Consider the following 27002-nt stretch of genomic DNA (forward strand, 5'->3'; position numbering starts at 1 on the left):
TAATTGTCTGCTAATGGCTTCATTACAAGCCGCAAGACAGCGAACACGGTAGTTAAAGGCAAGTCTGAAAAATAGTATAAACAAAGCAGCAGACTTGAGACCTGACCTAAGGCAATATAATCAGCCCCCCTTGAAAAATCCCTCCATCATCGTGAGTCACAAGCACGCGACTTGTGGTCGCCAAAAACCTCTGAGAAATACACAAAAGAGTTAACAATGTCTCGAAAAAGAGTAATATGGCTTGAACAAAAAGAGAAACCCCGGTCGAAACCAAGCAGTGCAAGCAGTTCGGCGCCAGCGATCAAATAAACAAACGCGCAGCCGCCAAACCACATTCAGTTTCAATTTGAACGCTGCGCATGCGCCGTGTATAAAAAATTCGCGCACTCCGCTGTCTTCGCATCGCTTTTTTATAACCGTTTTTCGGTTCGTTTGTTACAAATCACTAAAATCAAATCTTTGTTTTTCTTTTTACCCACAAAAAAACCAAATTATGAACTGTCAATATTAGTTATCATTATAAACCCGTTGGGTATTTGACAAATATTTCGGCATGTGAAAGTTTGCTAAAAACCCGAAATTTTAATTCTTATACTAAATTTGCATATGGTGTAAAATGACACAAAATAAATTGTGAAATTTATGAAAAGTGAAGTAGAACAAGTTGAAAAAAGCTTTATTGTGACAAAACAAATGACCCTCTCGAATGTATCTAGATGTGTGCCCCAATTTCTTTGAAAAAGTGAAAGAAAAAGATTTTAAACGTTTATTGAAAATGCGATAAACGAGAGATCTGCATAGGCTGTAGAAAATATTGCACACTAAAAAAAGATATCTGTGTTTATGGGGGCTTAGCTGAAATCTTCAAGATTTCACTCTAAAATAAAAGAAAACCTTTCCAAAACACTTTCCTAGACAGGTTTCCCCAAACCTCTTATGTCGTACAATAAAATGAAATAAAATATGTTTTCAAAACAAAAAGCATTCTTTGGTCTGTCACCGTTATAAACCAGATTAATTTATGCATAAGATAAGAAGACAACGCCCCTATCTTAGAACATTATACCTAAAAATATTTTCTATGCAAATCTCTTTTGTTTTTCGTCTTCGTTGTTAAATCAATTAAATTAATTAAATGTTGTTTGGCGTCTATGAAATACTTTCAGTTGTTTAACAAATATGCTTCACTAGGCCATTAAGCAAACTGGAATACAAAACAGAAGTAAAATAATTGAAAGTGTGTGAGATTCAGAGGAATAAAATGCGGATCCCCAAGGGAAGATTGAGCGACTGGCTGCTGCCATTGGCATTTGGTAAGTGGATATCTTTAAATTACCAAGTCTTACCACTAAGTAAGCTTAGTTAGAATTGATAGAAAAACCTGTTGGTGGGTTTCATTTCGGTTTTTTTCCTGTGGACTAGGTGACTGAACGAGAGCAAGGTCGTTTGTGTCGCACTAAAAACAAAAATGTCGTTTTATGTTAGCCTGCCAAAAAAATAATATTACAGCTTATGCAATTCCTGTATCCACCACCAACAACTCCCCCTCAAAATGCAATGAGCCAAAAATGCATTGCTTTACGAAATGCCAACCATTGCACTACGGGGCTTTGACCATCAATTGCCCGTTGACAATATGAAAATGAAGTTTAAATACCTTACGATGCGACACCGTCCGACATTCGAAAATCCCAAATCCCAAATACGTGCGCAAAGTTGCGTTTTATGTATATTTGTGTATCGTAGCGAAAGTACGCGAAGCGATCCATCGCGGATTCGTCCACGTCTGTCAGGCTCTGCGGATAATCCGCACAGTGGATGCCAAAATTTAACGCTCACTTTTATGACATTGCTTACATAAAATCTAACTTGATTGTAAATATGAATTTTTATAATGATTGGGAACTTGCTCTACCAATTTAATGGCAATAAATAATAACTGGGTGGTCCAAGCAAAAAATATTGATCATTACAAATTTTAATTGAAAATAATATTACATAAATTCAATTGAAATGTTATATTATAAAAATCATTTTGTAATGCACTAGATGTAAACAATCATCCGATAATAATAATAAACTTGTGCACCATGGTCAATTTAAAAGCTATCCTTTCATATTACTGATTTAAATCAATTAATAACGCCCTAACAATGGCAGTTCCACTGTCAAAACGATAGAGTAATCCATGGAAAGCCTTGTGTATTGATGGAATGGCATACAAATTATTATCGCCATCAACATTGACGGCATTCGGTGACGGTGCATTACAGCGCCAAGTGGATATCTAAACTGGACGCCAGCAGTAAAACCTGGGGATGGGAAATGGGGAGTACGGCAGAAGGGATCCAAAGTTCGAAGCCATGGGGCAAAGTTGAGGTAAACGTGCTCCACATCGAGTGCGCGGCATTTGCAGTGGAAAATGCAATTTTCCATCGGTGTAGCAAGGAATGTGTGCATTTGTCTGGCACTGACTTCGTGGGAGATTGGGCAGATGTTTCGGAATTTGCATCCATGTAAATAAAAATACCTGGAGCGGGCAAAGTTCGTCCGAAATATTCCCAACTGCATAACACCATGGAGGATGAGAAACAATTTTACCATCCCTAAAATAAAACACACACTTCCCGTAGAAATTATGTTAATAACTTCCTAAAAATGAGCAACTTGGCTTGCCTAATGGCCAACCACCAATTACAGTCATCATCGTCATTCATTTAACACCCAAAAAAAAAATAAATCCGAAATTCAGACCAAGTTCACTAATAGCCAACAACAGTCAGTTTCGCACTTTACATATTTTGCAAGTTTTGTCAACTTTCTGCGGTGCTTAATAGTTGCAGGCCCACAATTTGAAGGTCCATAAATTTGCTTTGGGGCAGCCGACAACCAGCTGCGGATATATGTACGTATGTATATGCTCGGGAAAACAAGATTTTTCACTTCCACATGGTGAGGATGGAAAAAAAAAACAAAAGAGGGGGAGTTTGGGGCGTGAAAAGAAAAAGTAAAATGTTTGCCGAAAAAATAAAAGAAACGGAAAACCAAATGTAACCACAAGTCGGCGGACACTGTCTGTGTCAATGACTCTGAAATGGTTTCAACGCGAATTTCTCGTTTCGCTTCTCATTTGGCCGTTTACATTTCACTGATCGCCGATACACAACTTGCGGGTCAGCAGCGTACGTGGACTTTATTAGCAATTGGATAATTGACATAATAAGATGTTCAAATGGTTAGAAAGCAGTCGGTGCTCCGTGCCGAGCCTGATCTGTTTGAGCCACTTTCGAGAGCCGAATGGAGTGAAGCGACTTGCATGCTTAACCCTCTTTAGTTAAAGCCAAGTGACATACAAGCAAAGTTCAATAAAACTTCTACACAACAAAAAATCAACTAGATACTTCTATATGACCAAAAACAATGGGGAATATAAAAATTACATATCTATGGTCAATGAAAATCAGATGATTTTGCAATTTTTTTTTTTTTTTAAAGAAATTAAAGTTATTTTACAAAGTATTTATATGTTTTTCACAAAACGTATACTCTTTTTTATAAACTTTAAATATATTTTTAATGGCACAACACAATAAATTTCTGTTCTACACATAAAGTCTGTCACAGACATCATTCAATTAAAGACCTATTCATAACGCAATCAGTTTAAAGCTTATAATCGTAAATATAGATATTTCCAAGAATTTTTAGCAAGTCAGAGAGCTTTTGATTATCTTACATCTCAATTGCGGGCCATAAAAAATATCAGATCTGTGCTACGCTACACAATAAGCTGGTTTTAACCCGCAATTCATTTTGTTACTAATTAAAAAATGATAAACAAAATGAATAACTACAAAGACTTCTTTAACACCCTTGTGACCTTTTAATATTTAACAATGTATAATGTATAATGTATACGGTAACTTGAAGAATAAATCATTTTTTGATTCAAAGTATTTTCAAAACTATTTTAAAGGTTTCTTAGGATTTGTCGAAAGTTGCTGGTTTTATTTAAACATCATGATCATAATTTTGTTTTCCAAAAAATATAAGCAACATCATTATTATAGATTTATTCTAACAGAATTTTTTTACTCAAATCGGAATTTATTTTTTGGTTTATTCTATTTTTATGGTGGTATTACATCCTGAAAATCCCATTTCTTATGAAAATACTTGTATGTTACAAAGTTATTAGCGTCCATTGGGGGTCAAAAGATCCCAAACCATCCCAAGCAGGTTAAAATGTGAGTTGTGGGCGTGAATCATATAAATATTCACAGCACTGGTTCTCTAAGCCTCAGTTTCGATTCTATAATCAGCGAACGAGATGCACGGAAGCAGCAAACTGGCATTGACCTTGGCCTTCGTGCTAACTTACTTGGGATGCACCCAGGCCCAAGGCCAGGGTGACCTCTTCCGGTGCAATGTGATGTACAAATGCTCGGATGAGAAGGAGTTAGTTTGGGCCATGGCCGACGAACGTTGCCACGTGTTTCACAACAGGTGTCTGCTGAAGGTGGAGCAGTGTGCCCGAAAAAATAGTGATAAATCGGAGCTGGTCGAAACCACTCGGGAAATCTGCAAACCACATTGCACCAAGGTCTGTGCGGATGTCTATGATCCCGTGTGTGCGCAAATCTTCCAGGAGGAGTATATAACCTTTAGCAATGAGTGCGAAATGCGAAACAATATTTGCACTAACGAAAGGCGTAAGTGAAAAATAGGGGACCATATAAAGATTATTCACTGATTAGATTTCTATCCCAATTTAGCATACTCCTACTTTGCGATTGGTGAATGCGTTGAGCGGCCAGTTGGTTAAGGACTTGTATCGTGACTGTAAAATAACTGAGAAAAAAAGGTTTTTAAAATAAATTAAACATTTGCGATTTAAGGAATGTTCTGACTTTAAAAGGTTGTTTCCTTTACAATAGGTAAAAAAAAAAGTATAGAAAAAAAAATTTCATTTCAGTAAGACCACTATATTCAACCCAACAACTGAAACCAAGTTTTTCTTAAACCGGACATAACACGTACTATTCGTTCCCTAAACGCAATTTAACCCACTTATTTTGGAGCGCCTTGGCCAAAAACAGGATTTGCTGTGCAACCACCAACATAAAAAAAGAAATAAAATAAATGAAAATAAAAGCAAAGCAAAGCTGTCTGCACAGATGTTTTGCAATCGTGTCTTTGATGTTTTTTACTGGCCAACAACAAGTTGCACAACTTTTACGCAGCCACTTTGGCCAGCAATTCAAGTTCAATGTTGTCTGGCTTTTCCAGCGACCACGCTTCCACCAATCGTTTCCTGATTGGCCGCGATTGATCGGATTTAATTAAGGAAAAATTTTGCATTTGCAATATGCAAAAACTCATTTGAGCAGCCAGCCGGCCACAAAGAAACTCCGCAGCGCCAATGTCCTCGGGGCAATTTCGCAATTACGCGATGTCCGAGCGAGCTGGTTGCAACACTTTCCTCAGAGTCCCCATCGAAATCTGTCCAGGTTGCAGTTCCAGCCCACAGATTTGCTTTCATTTGAACAACCCAGGCTACTTTTCATTATACCCTAGCAGAGGGTATCATTCGTTTTCTGGCAAAAGAAGTAATTAAATTATTTAAAGACTGTTAAGTTAAAAACTCGACTAGTTGGGCAATTAGGACCAGTTTCTGGAGTCCCTGTCAAATATCTGATAGCTATATGTCCGAAAAATTTAAAAACTAGTAAACTTGTAAAAGCAATTCGGGTTTCTCGACAGAAGTAGTTTATCTAATCCAGATAGACTCGAGGAACCCAATTTCTTTAACAGGGACTTTTTCTGTCCGAAAAATGTTATTCGGAACTCAAGGAATATCAGGCTCAATATTAAGAAATATAAAGTTTAATATAAATAATATTACTTTTTATCTTAGTGAATTTCATAACATTTCAATCGAAGGATCTATAAAAATATAAATTTTTTTATTTTCAGAGTAACATTAGATTGTAAAAGCCTTATCACTTGACAAGGGTATTCGGAATTTTATCCCCTAATGCCTCCGCCTCCACCTTTCTTGTTTCCATTTTCATGCAGATTTGCATTTCTTGTAAAGTTTCTCGCTCTGAAAGTCTCTCATCCACTTTTCACCCAATGGATTTGATTGTTTTATGGCCGTTGGCAAGTTTACACAATCCCATGCCGAACCGAATAGTTATCAACTTGTCCGAGGAGCGAACTGCAAGTCAAGTGCCTTTTCACAGGCGGAAGACATGCATACTATTTACTACAGATTTCCCACAGCCGAAACAACTCAACGCCTTGTTCGACGCCTTCGATAATAACTTAATTGATTTATAGATCTCCCTCTAACCAATATTTCGACGGTCCCGTTTTTGGCTTTTTCCACTGTGCGGGGGTAACAAACCGGTGTCAAGAATGTGTTTTCAATTTTGCTTTGATGTCTTGAGGTCATTAAGTCTTGATTGTCTCATCTCGACTAATGACAAAATTTGAAAGTCAAACAGAGCATATTCAAAAACTCATTTGTTTCGCTCTCTAATTAACAAACAAAGAAGTTCACGTGTTACACTTACGTTCACAGTAAATTCGCAAATGAAAATTGCATAAGAAAATCCAAAACAAATAAAATACTTCGGGGTAAAATTAAGCGCTTCGCTGATTTAAATTCAAAGAAAATTGGAGTGTAACAAAAATTATGCATAACGTATTTTGTGTAAAATTTCGATGATTAACATAAATGGCAATGGCTTTCAATTTAGAAATGTATTTAAATGATATTTAATTAATATTAAAAAGGTACAAGCTTTATAAATATGGTATTGTTTTAATCGGCAACATAAAAGTGTTTTGAATTTTGCTAACGATCTGAAAATAAATTAAAAAACTTTAAAACGTTTTCATTATCTAAAATCATAATTTTACTACTATAAAAGGCTAGTCCATACCAAGATATTTATTTATTTATTCAAAGAAGCTGAACCATTTAAAACTCATAACCGACATAACCGTTCTGAAAGGAAGTTTTGCCATATAAAACGATTTTGAAAGTAGTTTCAACCACATCTGTCTATTTTTGGTGCTATGAAATTGACGATCAATTTTTATGAATCTGTTGAAGTGTTATAATTATTTTTAATTCTCTGTCCAATTTACTTAAACAACATTTTCAGTTTGAATCGCTGCAATGTGGCACATTGAATAATAACCAAAACATTGAATGGGCATACCTGCTGTGATTCCAAGCCAAGTCCTAAATTACCTCACACGACCGTAAAAACTGGGCTAAAAGCAAAAGCCACAAAATAATAAGAAGCGAAAAATTGCATGAGCAGATGCCTTGAATAAAGCCAGCATGAAGTAGACAGAAAAAAAAAGCTATGTTTTAGGTGTAAACTGTGTGAATATTTTTCGGTTATTACACGCATTTTGTTATTATTATTTACCCCCATCCCCTTGTTTTTTTATTTTTGGCAACTACACGAAGCCTTTGGCCAAATAAAGTCTTAAATGAAAAATGTCAACACATGAGACGATGTTTTCCATGATTATTAAAACGAGTAAGTGAAGTGGAGTAAGGTGGGGTGGCCGTAGATGATGTGTAATGCCAACAAAATGCCGCATTTGGTAAGAGACATTCCATTGTTATTGTTAGTTGACGTTGTAACTGTAACTGAGCCTAGAGCCAACTCAGAAATTGCTGATGTACTTAGTGCAATGATGACGGGCTCGTGCGTAACTGGAATGGGAAACCAAGTTGATTTTGGCAAAACGAAGTAAATGATACTCTGATCGAAAATACTATTCACCACCAACGTAGTTGATTTTAGGAATCAGTTCACTCCTTATAACACTTTTTTTTTGACTGAGGAAATTGTTTGTAATATAATAACAACATAGATACAAATATTGAGCCTTAAAAATTACCATTAGAAATATTTTATTTATCATTTTTAGGTCGCTTTTAAAAATAAATACATCCAGTTAAATCAAAAAACCCTAAGACATTGTTATTAAATAAAAACCATTGAGAACTAAAGAGTATAACTCTTCAGTTGAGATATGGTAATGGTGCTATAATACGTAATACGCTTTAAAAGTGTATCACAATCAACCCACCCAGCGTCTTGAGATGCTTATATATGTACATTTTTCATTCACCTGATGACAGTTGACAGCATGACATAATTGGGCCTTGTTGTTAAAGTTACGGCTCGGTTTAATAAAATTGTGCACCACCCAGCTCTTTTTTGGGCCAAGAAGTGTTGGCATTCGGGCCATAATTAGTGGTCTAATTACCAAGCAAGTGATATATGAACTAGTTGGCCCACCGCAGTGAAAGTTTCAACAGCTCCCTGTAAGAAATATTTATGGGCCAAGTGGCGCGTGTTAAATTAAAGCCGCATGACTTTAAAAACCAAACCACCTGCATAGATGAAATTACTTGGCTTAGAGCCAAGCAGAAATCGGAGGGTTGACAAATATGGCTAAAAAGCAACTGAACCCGTCTCGATAGCCAAGTGCACTTGTTGCGTCCGATTGCACAAAATAGCGGCATAGCTTAAATCGCTTTCCTTATTACTTATAAATTATATACAATAAGCACGTCATTCGGGATGCGACTTGGGGATGGAACAGGTTAATTGGTTAACCGGCGGAAAGTTGGTATTCCATTGATGTAATGACCGTAATCACAGGGAATTTAAGCAGGCTCAATCAAACGTGGAATTTCCTTTCATTCGTCGGATAAGCGATTGTACTCTTCCTCGCTTAAAAAGTGAACGTAATTTAAAAACTCTTAAAGTTTAGTTTTATAGGTTCACAAAATACAGAATGTCTAGTTTACTGGTCTGCAAATTACTCATGGGGTTTAGTAATTAGTAATAAAAACCAAACTTTTCAAACTAACCCGAAAATTACAGTTGCCTGGTCAAAAACACGCACGTTATAGGATCGAATATTTTTCCTTGCTATACACAAAGATAAAAAAAACTGCGATGTTAAACACATTTTGAAACCGACATTTGAACTCGTCTATGAAAAAAATCTCACAAGAAAAACTCTGTGTAATATGCATGTTTCTTTAAAGAACGCCTCTTTAATTAATTTGATAAAACATTATAAACAATTTAAAAGCCAAAAAAGGTGTGTTTTAATCAGAAATACTTTTTAATATTCTAGGAAATATAAAACAGACAAATGATGTCTTAGACGTGGAATGGAAAGAAATACCATTTATGATTCACAACTGACAAAATTAAGAATTTATTTGATGATGACTGATACATTGAGTCATCACATTACCAACACAAAATTCAAACTCTTAAACTAAACCAGGAAAATCAAATCAATGTGTTGTGGCAATTTTCAATTACATTTTCCGTTGCATTGCACATGACGAATTGGACACGCCAACTGATATATGGGAACATAGAGCAAAGTTGTTTCTTTAAAGAAATCCAATTTAGCTGCAGGATTGACTAATATTTCAATTTCGATGTCAAACTGTCAGAAAATAAAAGCCAAAGCCAAAGTAGAACAAATGTGATACTGATCTAGTTTAACCTAATAGTTTCGGTGTTTCAGTTTAATGACTCTGATATTATTTACCCGATTTGGATTTATATGGTGGTAATTAATCTCCTAAAGTTACTAATTTGTGGATGTTACTCATTTGTCAACTGAGATAGTCAAGGTTAATCTTGCGGTTAGCGGGTGATAATTTATAGGCACTTTTACTCGAACTTTTGTTCGGCTGCTTTCAGCGGGTTATAAATTAACCCAATTAGGCCCAAATCAAAACTCAACTGACCTCTTTCGCTGACCTCAGGTTAAATTAGTGTATTTCCCTGGAAGAAACGCTACCATGTAATTAATAAAATGAGTTTGAAATGGGGTGATTATCGTACTGTAAAGTTACCAACATTTACATTAATAAGCTACAATTAAAACTGGCCAGTGGCCAACGCATATTTATCAACTAATTGATGAAGTTGAAGGTCGCTGATCGGATAAGCTAATTATTATGTACGGATTACTGGATTAGCCAAGCAGTTTTTCCTTGCTTTTGGATTTCTGGGTGACTGGCCACCCATTCATGTTCTAAAATAGCCGAAAAAGTTTCGGTTGTTTGGCAATAAACCAACATGCAAACACGATTGTTAACACCTTAGAAAAAAATCAGTCGACCAGCCAGGCTAAGCTTCCAAATGAAGCCAATTAATTTGGCTAGTTGAGACAACAATCGCTTGGCATGAGCCATAGTTTAACAGAAAAAAAGCACAGAAACAATTTCGATATTTGGCAAACCAAAGAACGCAAAAACCTACCAAAAATGGGTAGGTTTTAAATCTTATATATAAACTGCACCTGAATGCAAGAGCAATTAATTAAAGTGCTTCACATAGACGGCTAAAAAAAATGTTGTCAAATTTTTTGTAACTACTATTTATGGACTGTCTGTGAGTCAGCTGAAATTCCATACTTTTCCATTGTCTGCGGGAGATTTTCACGTTTTTCACAGGGCAAACTCGGGCGAAAAGTGCACAGGGTCACTATTTTTTTTTCGTGCGGTCATTTCGTGTTGGTCATTGGAATTCGCCTTGACCGTTTTGGGTCATGGGTCACAGAGCACTTGTGGTTCTTTAATTCGTTCACGCACAACCCAAAAGTGATTTAAAATTTGATTGCCAAGGGAATCCCCGAGATAAATAGTATTAATAGCTTCCCGCTTTAGCCCTGACTACTTAGAAATTCGGCAGCCTAATCGCTTGTCTATTTTTTTAGATGTGTATGATAAATACGTTTTAATTTATGCGAATTTTATAAAGTATACTTTGACTGGTTTTGCTTTGTTTATTGAAATTATTTGTGAATAGAACTTAATGAAAAATAAATGTTATTAGAAATAAGTGGACTAAGACCTACAACTTCTGAAAGAGTAATCTTGTTGATTGCTTAGTACCAAGAATAAAAAAATCTACATACATAATTTGTTAATTAATTAATTTATCTCTTTTAATTACAACATTTTTTTAAACTTGATTGTAAATAAATTCAAGGAAATCCAAATATAATTAGTTTTTTTTTGTTAAAGTATAGTTCCTTTTCCTGTCGGTAATAATCACCCATCAATGTTTACCTTTTGTTTGAGCACGCTTGTTGCAAGTTCGTGCTACAGATTATGACATTCAATGCCTTCCGAGTGGAACCATATTAGTTATAGATATTCATTGGTCAGCCCAACCCAGCGGGGCCTCCAAAAGAAACCCAGAAACGTGACTAACGACGGTCTAATTAACAAGATTTACTTTTTTAAGTTTCTTTGTTTTTTTTCCTGCCCCATTTGCACTGGTTTCGATCAACACAAAACAACGAACCGCAAAGGCAACTAATTCTAGTAGTTACCGATTAATTCTGTCTGTGGGTCGGGATTAATTGCCATTTAGTAATGGTTGTGGCGGCGGCCTCGTCATGTTCTCAATGCTTTTGATTTCATCAACCTAACCTCAGCACCCAATTTCCGCCTTCTATAAGATACTATTTGACCGTGTTCTTTGAGAACAAAAAAGCAGACACAAATCATCAAACCATTAATAATAAAAACCGCAATTTTTTGTTAACTAGGGGTACTAGGGGTAGTATAGTTCTGATAGGTTGTGTGTCAAGTTACAAAACCAATATATCTAAAAAAGTTATATTGAAAAAATATCTAACTCGTTAGAGCATTAAAAAATCCACTCTTTTTCTATATTCTTTGTAATTCTCATAGTGCAGATGAAAAATTCTGGGGAATCGCTGGCGGATCTATTAGATATCTGCGAGTGGCGAACCACATTTAGCAGCCATCGGCAGCTGGGCGACCTTGCCGATCGATTTCTAACCATAGATCGATCCCTCGATTTCTGTAGCACCGCAAATGGATCGGAACCATAGCCATAAAACACTAAATTGAAGTTGTGCAGTCTATTGTATTATTTATGCAATGTTACCGTTTTTCCATTTCTGGCTTTTATGAGTTTTGTTCGCGGCTTTTGTTGATTGTAAGTGAATTATATTTAAATTTGTTTTGCCTGGCTGGGCTGAGCTTCGAGTTTCAAGTGATAACAATCAGCTTCGAGCCATTTGCCGTGGCTTTTACTTTTGTTGCATGCACAAATAAATTACATTTAATTTGCGTAATCACTTTTCAATGGCAAACATTGGGTATATATTTCTGCATTGTTTTATAGAATTTCATTACACAATTATCGCAATGAGGCCAGAACCCCTTAACTTTTGCGATTGTTTTCGAGAAAGCCTTCATAAATAATTTCGGATCTGTGGCGATTGTCGCCGGGTCAAGCCAAACGCCCCTCGAAACGTGATCCAAACGCCCCGCAGACCACAGTGGGATGTGGGTCTTTTTTTTCTAACCAGACTATCTTGACCCTCTCAAAAGCTCGGGTCACAGAAATAAACGGAGGCAATGTGATTGTCTAGAGAACGTGTGAGAGACAAATTTATTGCTTCCATTTTGGGCAGCCTTGGGGCTATACATTTAGATAATTGTAAATTAAGAAAAAGGAATTAGCCAATGATATAAAATACTTAATAAAAGTAATTTAAGATTTTTATTTATTATACGAAATAAGACCTAATTTAAAATGATAGTTCTAAGTGTTTTTTTTTAAATTATATTTTTATAATATTGACTTGACTTAATAAAAATCTAGTCTTCATAACAGACAATACTAACAGTACATCGTTTGTTTAAAAAAACCAACAAAAATAGTCGTAAAACTTAATATCTTTAACCGGATACGAGTAAATTGTTCAACACACTTCACAGTCTCGTAAATTGACAATGAAAATCTTTATCTAAAATGTTCTTATTGATGTTAATTGTAGTATGAAAAAGACACAATAAATTCAACCACCTGTTGGTCATTCCAAAACTTTGGCTTGATTTTTTAAATCGAAGTATTAACATAATCAATAAAAGTAAATTAAGACCAAACGGTAAATGGCCAGGCAATAAAATTAAGGCCTGCAAAAGGAAAAAACCAATTACACTTCCAATTCCCATTTGAGGAAACACTTTTGTATATGAGGAAGCACTTTACTTTGCAAAGTTATTTCTGTTGCCAACCTGGCCGTGAAATGTAAATCCCATAATGAGATGCAACTGACCGATGGAGGAGGTGAAATGAGTTTGCGAATTTTTTTGTTAACTAAATGCAGGCAGAAAGTGTAACAATCATTTTCCATTTCCATACAATTAACGGTCGGCCAATGATAACAATTACTTTGCAAAACATTTCCATGGATCGCTGAACGTCTGAAACTGAAGTGAAGGTGAACGTGGAGGAGTTTAGTCCAAGACATGGATATAAATGGCCAGCAGTTCAAGTTAAACCCAATGCATTTCGACTATCTCTCCCTTATTAATTTTTTCAATAAGAGCTTAAAATTCGAAAGGATTTACATTACTATCATTGATTCTCTTTTTATAAAATAAGTCTAAAAAACTACTGGGCGTTTGCGATAAGTTTAACTAGGGTTTATCTTTTGCGAACAAAAGCTTATAGGTACTTTGACAGGAACTCGAAAAAACAGCCATTTTCAATACTTGGATCATTATTCCAAAATTTGTGTAGTTCTTTTTAAATTGTATGTCAGTTTTTGGATGTAAATTAAAAAAAAAGGAATTTAATCTTTGGCTAGATGGTTAGTTTTCAACTGTAACTGGTAGACTTGGTGATTGGCAAACCAAATCGGCAGTCATCCTGTTAACAACGCGATCGACGGTTGTGACTTTGATGAACGCAGTTTGATTTGATGCACAAATCGAGAGGTTTGAGGGGTGTGTTTTTCCATGTTTATTCACTGGGCGGTTTATTTTTTTTAGGTTTTCTGTGCTGTCCGTTAAACGTCAACCAACAGTTCAAATGCTTATAATGGGTGCTAGTGCCAGATTGCGACATTTGCAAACGTACCGCGATAGCCGATTTGGAGGAATGGAAGGAAAACCCATTCACTTTTCTGTTTCTGTCGCAATTGTCGTCACCACCGACGAGCGGAAAACGTGGCAAATAACAATATAAACTCAACAAAAAAGTCTCAATTTCTGTATTATTTAATACAAATTTGTAAGGCAAAGTACGCTGATCAAGATACAGCTTCGCCCCAAGCGGATGTTTGTTCTAACTGAAAGTTAATTCGATCGGCGCTGTTGCATTTGATATATGGATTAGACAAGTTCTCAGCGTTTTTACCGGAATGCCGATTAAAGGTCGTGCATAAAATGAAACAATTGGTTATAAATAATACTGAAAGACATTAGCCATTGTGGGCAGTTTATAAGACTGAATTCGGGGTGTGAACGGCTGCAAATGCCGAATTACCCACGATTGGTGTGGCTAGAACGAAGTTAACATTTCACTTAGTTCCAATTAGTGTGAACCAAAATAAATCAGGTTTTTTAATCGATTAGATAAGGGAGAAAAAAATGTAAAGAATCTATTATACAAGAAATCCAAGGACTCTTTCTTCAAATTAATGTAGTGTTCTAAAAAGTTTTTTTTTGTTAGACTAAAAAAATATATATTCTCTTAAATAAAATCTAACTTTCCAACACTACAGTCATGTTTTACTTCCTACTACACTCCATCAAATTTCGTAGGTAGTTCAAATAATTTTACTATTTACCAATGGGAGGGAGATCGTTCAAAAGCCTAGTCGCATAAAAAACAGAAGTAGCAATTGCGTTCGCACTTTACTTGGCTAATATTTGGACCACCCGAAACTATGTGATTGGCTTATTGCATTTTACGGCCTCTATAATTTGTCTTCTGGCCAAAAATGTAAGTGAAGGCAAATCGGAGGCCGTGTGCCTTTTTCTTCCCCCGGACAGCCAGACAGCCAGCAATTTGAGCTTGACTTCTTGGACCCGTGGCTCGTGTAATGCCCGCTTTACAGATGTGGGGTTTATGGCCTAAGTTTATGGCTTACATGGGCGACTTTACAATTTGGACCATAAATGGCCAAAGGCGCTGGTAGTATCGTTTTCGGCCATTATAATTTGGAGTCGCGGGCCGCTAGTGGCACAATAATCGGAACAGGGGAATCCGAACCGAAATCCAAACTCAAATCCAAATCAGCCAAATCAGTTAGCGTCGTGCACAATTCGCTAACCTCAGGCAGCTGATGATGATGATGATGTTGATGATGCGATGGCCACAAGCATTTCAAAACAACCGGCGAAAAATTAGAAATGGGTGGCCAAACGGTAAATGGAAATGGTCGTCGAGCCGATGACAAAATTAAAATTCATTCACGCTCAAGTAAATATTTACGCAATAAATTTGCATTTAATTGCATTTGAGCGACGCACATTCCGGGGGGCCGGCCACAAAACACTGGCCGAAATCAAATCAAATCAAATTAGAAAACAATCCCCCAGCGGACAGAGGATAGAACAGCACTCCAAAAACGTTCCCCTCTTCCTCAAACTTCCTCCAAAAAGCCGAGTGACCAAAACAATTCGCTTGTCGTATCGAAATCTAATCAAATTATGCGCCAGAAATGTCAAAAAAGCGTGAAATGTTTGGCTCCGGGGCGAGTGAATTAACCCAAACACAGGTGAGTACTCCATGTCTGGTCCTCCTGTATCCCCACCATCTACCATTATCTCACCCACCAGAAATCGCATCAAAATTGCACAAAATAAGAAGCGCTCAACAAATCATTTGCAAATTTTATGCAAAATACATGCAAAAGTGCTTGGCAAATATGGCCTGATCAGTATCTGTATCTGTATCTGGTATACACCGTCTCTCTGATTTTAGCCACAAACATTTTTGGAGCGCTTCTCTCGAATTGAACTAGAATTTCAGTGGGTGAGGGGTGTCCAAAAACAGCGACTGTGACTGCGGCTAAAATGTTTTTATGCGGTTCGCTTAATGTGTTTTGGCCATAAACCAACTGACAACTGGGCAAAACAGCTAAAAACCCACGGGTTCAAATGTGCGAATTTCGGTAGAGTGGCATCCGCAAATGACAACGATAACAAGTCGAATCCCCTGAGGGGTCGCTCGGTGGGAAATCTCCTGACCATTCTTCTCCTTCCATCAGAAATCATTCTCAAACTTTTGTTGCCTGGCGTTTATTTGTTTTCGCGGCTGCCTAATTGCATTTTCAACATTCTGCCGCCGCACTCCCCTATATTTATTTTGTAATTGAAAAAGCATTGAGGGTGTGCCATTGGCCATGACAAGTTTATTTAGGATAGGCACTTCCTCCTTCTACTTTGGCTCACATTGCGTGATTTTTTTGACGGCTAAAAAAGCCATTGAAGAAACAAAACAATTATATTAGCCGGCCTGGGAAACTTTTTTGCATAGAGTAATTTTCAGAGAAACAAAAAAGAGTTCGATTGTAGACTGTCGGGCAAGCATAAAAAGCAGTCATATAACTTAGAGTCGGTCTTTAATTATATGAACACACGAAAGCCTCCGCTTGAGAAATGTTACTTAATGTTAAGAATATGTACTCAAAGTCATTCATTATTAAAAATATAGAATATGAGAAAATATGGATTACAAAATATATTATCAAACGTTTTTTCATAGAATTTTAAAAACAATTTTCAAGTGTTTATTCTTCTTTCCAAAGAAAAGAATACATTTATTTTAGGGGTGCATTTAAAGACATTATGAACAACTTTCGATCCATTGCTAAAAAGTAGGTTCCAGAAAAAAACCATACTGAATCGACAATAAATCTTAATTTTATACCAAGTCTTCCCCTCGGTGTGTGATTGGCAATTCCATTTGTGACTTGATTCCAACGCAAATCCCAAAGCCGAATCCAAGAAAATTATTAGCAATATGCTAGAGTCAAATACAACATTTTTCAAAGGATTTATACCACAGCAACAGGAAGTTGGAAGGCAGATCTAATAAGCCCCAGCATCGAAGAGGAGGGACAAAGTGAACTGCCGGGGACAACAGCATAAATCTGACACGTTGCCCCAAAATTAATTCCATACGAGCCACTTGGGAGCGACTCCTGGCTGGAAATTGGCCACAGCCAGATGGCAGATGAGCCATCGCAAAACATTTTAGTGCCCCGCAGGCGGGATGCAAGCACACAGACAACTTATATTAATTAATGCAAAATTGCATTACGCATACGCACAGGTGTGCGGAGTGGAGACTATACCTGGCCAACACATGAAAAAGAGTCGTAAAATGAAAACTCTTTTAGACAATAAAGAAAACAACAAACTGGCAAAAGAACCAGGCTATGACACACTGAAAGATTAAATAACAATGGACATTTTTGGTTAAACTAGGGATGGAAAAGGAACAAGTTTTGTTAAATAAAAGTAGGAAACAATTTAATAATTCATTTTATAATAATTACAATTCTTTTCATACCGATTTTCATAACTATGTATAATTTTTCGGATGTGACCATAAAAATATATACGATTATATAAAGTAAAACCTACATTTTAGGCTATCCATTTAAAACAAAACCCTAGATAAATCCCATCGCTGCTGTGGGTGGCAACACTGTACAGTGTGTACACACTCTGCTCCCCATTTCTGGTGTCACACATGCAACAACAAGACCTTTCTTGCATCTAAGTTGCCACTTAAGCCCGGCCCGCTCTCCAATGCAAATTATCTGCCCCACAGCTCTGATTTGGCTCGAACTTTCGGACACTTATTGTGCGACTGTCGTGGGGTTCGACTCCCAAAGTCTGCAGATTGCTGGTCGGCATGGCAACTTGCAACACATGCCGCACAGGACACGAATATGCGAGGCTAGGCCAGGCCAGGCCAGGCCAAGCGAAACCAATCCAATCCAAACAGGCCGGGAATGGCGATTACTTATGTTCCACAGTGATTGGTCACATGGCACGGCTTAAACAAGACTAACCCAAAATTAATTCCCCCAAATTATAACACATTTTGATGGCCTTAGACAGCCTGCTAGTCCTTTCTAAAAACAATTCCTTGACATAATTAATCCGACACGAATTCATGGTTGATCTTGACTAATTTGGGGATCTACTGCAAAATAATTATTTTAGATATGACTACAGACTTTATTATCACACATATTATAATATATTTGGCTAAGTGATGTTACCTTATTTAACTTGCTAAAAGCTATTCATTAGCTATTCAAATAATCTTTAAACCTACTCGTTTTGTGATTTAGTATCGAAGACATAAAAAACACACTTTAGAAGGCAAAAACCATAAAACAACCACTTTAACTTAATACTTATTATTTTGAAAGTAGTTGAATGTAGATTGAAAATTGATGACTAGAACATTTACATTTTAAATGCGGCTTATACGTTATATAATAAAAATAATTGTTAAAAGTTTGTACTTTCTTTTACCTCCCGAGATGTTAGATTACTATTGATTTGGTCCAGTTGGACCACCTCGAAAGTTTTCGAGTCTCATCCATTGCCCTATCTAATAATCAGCGGCGCATCACTGGCGTCTTTCTTTTTACTGTCATCTGGGGCTGTGGGTCCCCTCTCATCGGGGCTTTTTGTGCCTCTGCCGACTGCCACGGCTCACTAAACACGGCCAACAGAAGCGGAGAGTGTGGCCAACAATGCACACGATAAACAAACTGCTGTTGCCCATATGCAGTGGGGAAAGATGCAAGAAAAATTTGTTTGAAAATTTACCTAATGCTATTTTATAATAGTTTTTCTTTTACGGTTATGACAGCGCCGCTTGTTTTCTGTGGTTAGGCTTCGTTGGGTCTGGGTTTCTGCTGCAGCCAAGTCGTTTAATTGTAAGGTTTGCATCGATTGCACAATATCGAATGGATTTAATACATTGTATGTCTATAAGAAATGAATAAACTTGATCGCTAGTGATCAGTTAAAATAAAATAATTTAGTTAATTTCAGCAATTATATCCAAAAACAGTTTGCCATTTGGTTTTTATTAATACCATACAAAATAAAAATATGGGATATGCGTTCCAGATAGTGATGGATATCTCTATCTAGAAAATACCAGTGAATTTCTGTGATACCATTGTAATTTACACCTATCTGTGAAATCAACGCCCGCTGAGGTGAGGTTTAGACTGCCGATGATCGGTGGTTCCTGTGGCTCAATAACGTTGGCAACGGAACCACTTAGAAATACAGTCTTCAGACCATTACATTTTAGGGAGTGGAGGGCTGCGAGTCCTCGGCGGATCGCAGCCAGGCGCAGTTGAGAACCTCGCGCAGGTTCCAGCGGGCATGGGCCTCCGGCTCCAAAAGCACCGAAACAGTGGCCTTGGCCTGGGCCGAGATCGATTCCTGCAGCTTCCGGCGGAAGGCAAACTTGCGATTGCGCTGATCCTCCAGCAATTTGGTCAAGTTGCTGTCATCGAACGGCATCTTGGCATTCATCATGATGAACAGAATGACACCCAGGGACCAGGCATCTGCGAGTTTCGGGTCATAGGGTCTTCCGCAAACGACCTCCGGTGCGGCATATGCTGCTGATCCGCAATAAGTCTCTGATTTCATCTCCCGACCACTATCGTCGCGGCAATAGCGAGCGAATCCAAAGTCGGCCAGCTTGATGTTGAGTCGCTTGGAGAGCAGAATATTCTCGCACTTGAGATCCCGATGGGCAATGTCCAGATTGTGCAGGTACTTCAATGCCTTGGACATCTGTAAGAACCAGATCTTCGATTGCTTCTCTTCGATGGGGCCCGACTTCTTGATGTGCGACAGCAAATCTCCATTCTCCGCATAGCGCATAAAGATGAAGATCTTCGGACCACGCTGCAGGATGCTATGGATCTGAATGATGTTGGTATGATCAATCTTGGTGAGGATCTCCAGTTCGCGCGGAAAGAACTTATTGACGAAGTCGGTGGGCGCCTTGGCCTTGTCGATGATCTTGCAAGCCAAATGGACTCCGTGTCCGGTGTCATCGGCATAGCCGGCTGTTATAACCGTGGCATAGGATCCCTCGCCAATCTTGTGACCCACATTGTAGCCCCGCTGAGCCAGTGCATCCACGTCCGAGCTGCGAGTACTCAACTGGCGACTCCCAGAGCTGGAGGTATATTTGGACATGGCTATGGAGTCCCCGGCGTGCGTGTAGTGTAATTTTTCAAGTTTTTCCAACTAGGCGGTTTGGTGTATTGACTTTACTAAATGGTTTTAGTTTAGATTGCGGAGTTACTTACCCTTAAGTTGGTTGATTTCACAAACTATAATTTATTGCCACTTTGTGTATTTAAGTTTCTAAATTCAAGTCCAGAAATTTTGACAAAGCCTACAAACCTTATGAAGAGTGAAAGAAATATAAAAAGAGTGTAGCTTAGATACGTGTCAAAATTTACTTTGACCGAAAAAGCACAGGCTACTGGGGGTTGTAATATTTAATAAAGAAATATCCAACATTTCAGGGGTGAATAAAAGCAAATTTACTCTGGAATCTGGACTTTCAGATGTTTAAAGAAAAGAGTCTGCCTTTTATGAGTGTATATTAGCAAAGCTTCTGAAATTCAAGCAAAGCATTTATCTAAAGAAAAATAAACAAATCTTTTTCTACTGCCTGCACCTTTTTTTTCTTTTGTATAAAAAACTCATAAAGTAATCCAACACGTATATAAACTTAAGTACCATTATCAAATACAAAAGTAAACAGTTAAAAAATTAAAGTAGAATCTTTAATTTTTTAGAAATAACATAACTAAAACTCAAAATTTCTCTATTACAGTTGCCAGCCTGTTTCCCTTTCTTCAAGCCACTGGCTCAATTCCTGAAACCCCTCAAATCAATGGAAATCTCCGTGGCAGCCATAACAACAGTGGCATCGGCGACTCTGATCTGAGTGCCTCGGAGCGGACTCGACGACTGATACCCTATATGGCCTTCTATCTGCCCGCTCCCGAGTTGCCCATCAATCAGCAGTATGCAACGAAGCACTCGTCATCGGCTGGCGGGGCACAGCTGCAGGCACCTCTACCAGGACCAGGAAGGATACCCGTGCCGGTGGCCTACATGCCGCAGCATAAGCACCATCCTCACCATCACCAGGGACCCCCACATCCGCCACCACTGCCGCACTATCAGTCGGGAGCAGGCGAGGTGTACCATTCCCTGGCCATCGGGGACCACCAGCATCAGCATCCCCATGCGCCCCCACATCCGCCACCTGGTCATGTCAAGGAGCAGACGGCAATAACTGATTCGGGTGCCACTTTTATTGCCTATAAGCCATTGAACCCGACGCACAAGGCAAGTATTTGAATAGGAGTACCCTTAATAGGGGTATATGGTCTTGGGGAGTCATTTGACATCAAAAAATAGAAACTAAACTGTGTAGAAACAATAGGTTTTAAATATTTTTATAAAAAATTAGAAACTAAGATGGTGTAATTTCGACCATTTCTTTAGTTATAAAACGATACATTTTTAAATAGAAATCATTTTAAAGGGAAACATTTTTAGAAAAATATTAACTTTGTTCTTTGTTTTTAATAATTTTGTAAAACTAAATAACTACCAATCGTAATAAGATAGAAAACCACAATTAAACCAAGGGAAAACGAATTAATTTATCATTTCAAATATATCTCTGCCTTACAAGATTTCATAACCCATAAATCCATCTTCGAGGGTATTCAAAATGCACTTGGATCTTCATCCATCCTTCTTCATTACAATTGATTTCATGGGTCATAAATAAGCATAAATAATCACGTAATTCATAATTTACACGCACGCAGCACAAGACGGTGCAGCATTTTCCGCCGCTGCCGCCGTCACCTAAGGAGCAACTGCAGCATCCACAGCATCCTCAGCAGCAGCACCACCTCCTCCTGCACCACCACCAGCAACAGCAACAGCAACAACCACAACAATATGAGATACTATCACCGGGATTGGTGGCATCATCCCAGTCGCAGCGCCAGCGAGGCAAACAATCAAAAATCAATTTAACGCCATTTACAGCGCAGAACACATTGCCGGGACAGTTTATACCCATTATTTATACGCCAGTGAGCAGCGGCAGCAAGCCGGGCTCCACCAATACCATCAATTACAACCTGAAGCAGCCAGAAATTGTCTATAAAAATTCCCATCAAACACAAATCGTTACGGATTATGCAGCCGGGGCTGTTGCCTCAGCGGAGCAGCCTTCATCATCATCTGATGAGGAGTTGGGAAAAGAAGAGAAGGTGGAGGAGCAGCAGGAGGATCATGGCGCCGAAGAGGAGGAGGCGGTGGAGGAGCAACATCGCCAGCAAGTACAAAACAATCCAAGGTAAGATTGGCTGTCACATGTGAGTCTTTTACCCAAACAAACGCTCTGTATTGAAAGCTCAAAAGTAAGTCAAGCTCTGATCTCATGGCATACCCAAATCATTCGCTTGATTAGCAGTTCTCACATCACGCCCACTTATATATCGTGAGGTGTTTCGCTCGCAAATGCAATATCGCATGTAGAATACAAATTAAAAATGTTGCCACTGTTGTTGCCTCTAAAACAGATTCATGTCATCGGTAACTTGGAAAAAACATTACTTGAGCCACCGAAACAATTATCCCACCATGCCCTTTACAGCGTTTAATACATTATATTTGGCAAAACTTAAAAATCTTAGGAGACCTTTAAAACAAAGTGTTTGATGTATCATAAATTTAGCTTATTTAAAAATCCTAATGTAGAAATCTAGTAGATGTGGTTCAGCTACAACGACCTATCAACAAAACAAAGCCCATTTATTTGCTCCAATTTAAAACTCGAACATTTAATTATGCAAAATGCAACGGAAACTTTAAAATATATCGGTTTAAACTGCATATATTGAACTGAATCTGGGATTCCGTCGTCTGAGACGGATACTGTTGCATGCAATTGGCCTTGGGCAGAAAAATCAATTGCATTTAATGCACCGGACCCAATCCATTCCAATCTCCGACTCCGTCCGCTCTTCTCCAACTCCAACTACAACTCCGAATCCGGTCTTCCACTTCGTCGGCATCTCTGCCACTGCAGTGGTGACGTAAGATCCATGACGACAACGAGATTGCGTCTCCAATTGCCGTTCAATGTTCGATGTTCGGCAGGAGGCACTGCCAATGGGCAAACGTGGGCTGAGAATCGACCTGGCCAGTGTCTCGTGTACCTCTCCACATGCTCTTGTAGTAATTGTCAAATTGCAAATTCATGTCATAAATAGCCAGCGGGCTCAGGTCAAAAATCTGTCGTACAATATCGTTATAATATGAGGAATGGGAAATGGAAAAACAAGCCTATCAGTGGAGATTTTTACAACCACCAGGCCACAGGTTCACACTTGCTTTTGAGTTTAAAATATTAAAGGAAATAACATTTAACGCTGGTTTTGATTTAAACCTCATTGCTGAGTGTTAGGAATAATTTGTAGGAATTTCGAAATTCATCCTCGATTCCAAAAATAATGCATATTAAGCATTCACACGTTTTCTTTTTGGCTTTGAATATATATGTTTCAAGGAAGTATATCCATTTTAAGGAGTTTAATTAAAGAAATACAAAACTACGATATAAATTAAAGCCGATGCTCAGTACTCTCATGACATTTTTGCTTAGAACCGAAACCCTAACCGCTTTGCATGATGACCCTCCTCCCACAGCATTGGCTACGCTTCCGTCTCGGTGGCCGATTCGAGCGCAGCAGCTCCCGCCACCACATCCACTAGAAACGCATTGATAATACATCAAAAATCGCCGACATTCGGGCATGTAAGTAAGTACGAAAGCTACTTCAACATGGCCCCGCCCACGACCAGTGTTGGTGGCCATCATCCGCATCCTCATCAGCAGCATCCGCATATGACGCCGCAGGAGAAATATGTGCTTTACTTACAACAGCGCATGAAACAGCAAAAACATCAGCAACATCAGCATCTGCAGCAGCAGCATTACGACTTTTCACATCCGGTGGTGCCGGCACAAAGCAATACACTGCCCGGCAGCCACCAGCCACAACAACACACCCATCTGCATCCCCATCATCCCCAGACCAAGACCCATCACCCGAACAAGTACGATGCCCTCTACGTAAGACCGGATGCGACTGCTGGCCAACAGGTGCTGCACATCCCGCTGCGCGCCCTCATGGCCCACGTCCAAGAGCAGTCGCATTCCCAGTCGCAGTTGCAATCCGAGTCGCAGGCACAGCCGCCTCGACTCGAGTTTGCCAAGGATGAGCCACTCGGGTAAGTTATCCACTTGGGGAGAGGAGCAGAAATAAGGCAGTATATGCAATGATATATCTTATAATATATAATAAAAAGAAACCGTCGTACATTAGATGATTATTTTTATAACAAGTAACCCCACTGGATTACTAATTTGTTTGAACATTACATTTATCAAAAAGAATAATTTAGGATGGGATGGGACTGGTTTTCTGACGCACTAAGAACTATTATTGTTTATTGTGATACCGTATGTTCCCATGGGAGTCCCCTTTCCTCGATGGTATTTGCTTTAAATACAACAGGTTTAGAATAAATTATAATATTTCCCTATAAATATTTATGTTCAACTAATTTATTTTAAAATTCTTAGACCTACTATTTTGAATTTAAAGCCAATTAGTTTATGGCACTATTATGGGTAGATTTGGGTAGACCCTTAAAATCATTAGAACAAAAGAAGATGGAAAGAAGAATGGGCCAATCTAAATAATTTCTTGTAAATAAACAATTGGGGGTATTCAAGAAAATATAAACAACAGTTGATAAACAAATTAAGCAAGATTACATTTCTCATTCAATAACCATAAACCGCATTCAAATATGTGCAGTTGTTGTCATTAAAACCTATCGACCGCTATAACTTTTTCTTGGCTGTAATGAAGTGCCACATAAAAGCCCCCCATAAGATTCCCATTAAACTATCATAATCTTTTTAGTTCCCCAGCACCGCCGCAGTTCATTGACTACCTGATAGATGGACCCAGGCAATCGTTGGAGGAGGAGCAGCAGCAGCATTCCCAGCATGAGCGTCCCTCTCCCCATCAGCCGCCGCAGCATGCTTACATCCTGGTGACCACAACAGCTCCACATATCGAGCATCAACCGGCGCCACAAATGCATCCTGAAATTTCCACATCGCGTCCTCCGATTCTCTATAACCAACAGCCCACACTGCGTTTGCAGCCAGTGCATAATTACAAGGCCACCAGGCGTCCCATTTATGTGACCACGCCCTCGCCATCAAGGCAGCCCACTTCAGGTCACACGGTAGAGATTACGCCGAAATATGTTTACGTTTCCGGAAAACCACCCAGTGCCCAGCACCCAGAGTTACCGCATAGGGAACCCTCTACGGTAACGCCCATTAAACTAAAACCAGTTTTCAAATACGCCCATGAGCGACCTCCATTAACGCCGGCATTTAGACCAGAGGATCAGGATCAGCTACCAGATATCCGCACCTCATCGCTGGCCGAAATTCTTCATAAGCTTCAGGCCAGCAATCATCTGCCACAAACTTTAACACCCGACAATATCGACAACTCCATCAAAACATTGATTCGCATACTCCAGAACCTAAAGCAAACTCAAACCATTGTGGCCAATCCTCCGCAGCATCACGAGGGGCACAAACCCAGTTCCCAGGACTACGATTACAATACGGGAAGCGAAGAAGAGCATCATTCCCAACCCGAAGAGGACAATGAGGCGGTTGCCAAGGCCAAGGGACCAAGTAAGTAGCTTTTCATTAAATAAGATTCATCAACAAGATATCAATTTCTTTTAGATAAACATCCGGGACCAAGTACAGGAAGAGCTGGCATCGATTATCCCAACTATGCGGAGATACCTCAAACAAGTTTTGAGTGCACCAAGCAACGATACAAGGGATTCTTCGGGGATCCGGAGACCAATTGCCAAGTCTGGCACTATTGCGATCTCAATGGCGGAAAGGCATCTTTTCTTTGTCCCAATGGAACTATATTCAGTCAGGTAAACTGAAGAAAATAGAATGATACAACGCTCTAGATGTTAAAATTATATGTATATTAAAGATTGCCTTGACCTGCGACTGGTGGTTCAATGTGAAATGTTCGACGACCGCTCAGCTTTATGTGCTGAACGAGCGACTTTACAAGTACATACTTCCCTTCAATCCCAAGTTCCCCGAGGATTACAATGGCCCCATTGTGGATAAGTAAGAGAATTACTTTAAAAAGTTTACATTTATTAATTTGTGATCTATTAAAGGTACCTGGCCATGAAGTTCCAGGAAATGGAGGAAAAGATGCGTCAGGAGAAGCAACGCAAAGCCACCCAACAGGCTGAGAAACCCGTTGAAGCTCCATCCACTCCTGCGTTGCCCAAAAACCATAAACCTGAACCGAAACATGGTAGTGGAATCAATGCCCAGGTGTATGAACAAAGCTCCGAGAGAAATCTGCTGATCGACGATGAAATAGATGATATATCAGAGAGAGGGACTTATGATACCTACGACCAAACAGCACCCACAACTATAATGGCACCTACAAGCACCCAGGACACACAATCTTATGTTCTCAAACCCATCGTTGTGTCCTCCACTCCACAACCGCACCAGCAGATTGATTTCGAAGCCGAACCAACGGCTCCAGAAAGCAGCGAAGAGGAGGATAAACTACAGAGCCTAAGGGAAACAAAGGAAGCTGAGAAACAGAGTCGGGAAACTACAAAAGTAAGCGTAGAAAAGCTGGAAGTGATTGAGATCAAAACCGATGGAAACACCGGACAACTGATGCCCATCAAGAATAGTAGCAAATGAGCATTCTGATGAATTTATGAAGAGCTTGCCATATTTGTAATGAGAAATTCGCCTGCGAGTTGGTTGTATAATCCCTAAATTATTCTTAGCGAGCAAGTACTGTAAATAGCTAGCTGTAAATGCAACTGTATACATACCTATAGCTATAGTGAAATAAAATCTGACTAGTAAGTAAAAAATTTCGTATCA

General features: G+C 38.7%; 4 protein-coding genes across 5 annotated transcripts in view; 2 read left to right on the forward strand and 2 right to left on the reverse strand.

The window, feature by feature from the left end:
- The window catches only part of qin (tudor domain-containing protein qin), a 59765-nt gene that overhangs the window by 30953 nt on the left and 1810 nt on the right, over positions 1-27002 (reverse strand). The gene's annotated exons all lie outside the window — the stretch shown is intronic.
- Positions 344-26992, forward strand: LOC108020305 (histone-lysine N-methyltransferase 2D). Of its 2 annotated transcripts, XM_036822003.3 has the most exons (9): positions 344-426; positions 1167-1313; positions 20754-21274; positions 21766-22304; positions 23660-24244; positions 24946-25742; positions 25797-26002; positions 26065-26207; positions 26261-26992. In XM_036822003.3, the coding sequence occupies exons 2-9, from the start codon at positions 1262-1264 to the stop codon at positions 26811-26813; spliced, it is 3396 nt and encodes a 1131-aa protein (XP_036677898.3). In that variant the 5' UTR covers positions 344-426; positions 1167-1261; the 3' UTR covers positions 26814-26992. The 2 variants fall into 2 exon arrangements, with proteins under 2 accessions (XP_036677898.3, XP_065722200.2); XM_065866128.2 differs by lacking the exon at positions 23660-24244.
- On the forward strand, positions 4304-4917 carry LOC108020304 (uncharacterized). The gene is made up of 2 exons (XM_017088433.4): positions 4304-4712; positions 4776-4917. The coding sequence occupies exons 1-2, from the start codon at positions 4331-4333 to the stop codon at positions 4823-4825; spliced, it is 432 nt and encodes a 143-aa protein (XP_016943922.4). The 5' UTR covers positions 4304-4330; the 3' UTR covers positions 4826-4917.
- Tssk (Testis-specific serine/threonine kinase) lies at positions 18935-20376 on the reverse strand. Its single transcript, XM_017088432.4, has 2 exons — positions 20218-20376; positions 18935-20155 (listed from the first exon to the last, which is right to left on the reverse strand). Exon 2 carries the CDS (start codon positions 20102-20104, stop codon positions 19196-19198), a length of 909 nt encoding a protein of 302 aa, XP_016943921.1. The 5' UTR covers positions 20105-20155; positions 20218-20376; the 3' UTR covers positions 18935-19195.

The sequence above is a fragment of the Drosophila suzukii genome, chromosome 3 (genome assembly GCF_043229965.1).
Source record: "Drosophila suzukii chromosome 3, CBGP_Dsuzu_IsoJpt1.0, whole genome shotgun sequence".
NCBI lineage: Eukaryota > Metazoa > Arthropoda > Insecta > Diptera > Drosophilidae > Drosophila > Drosophila suzukii.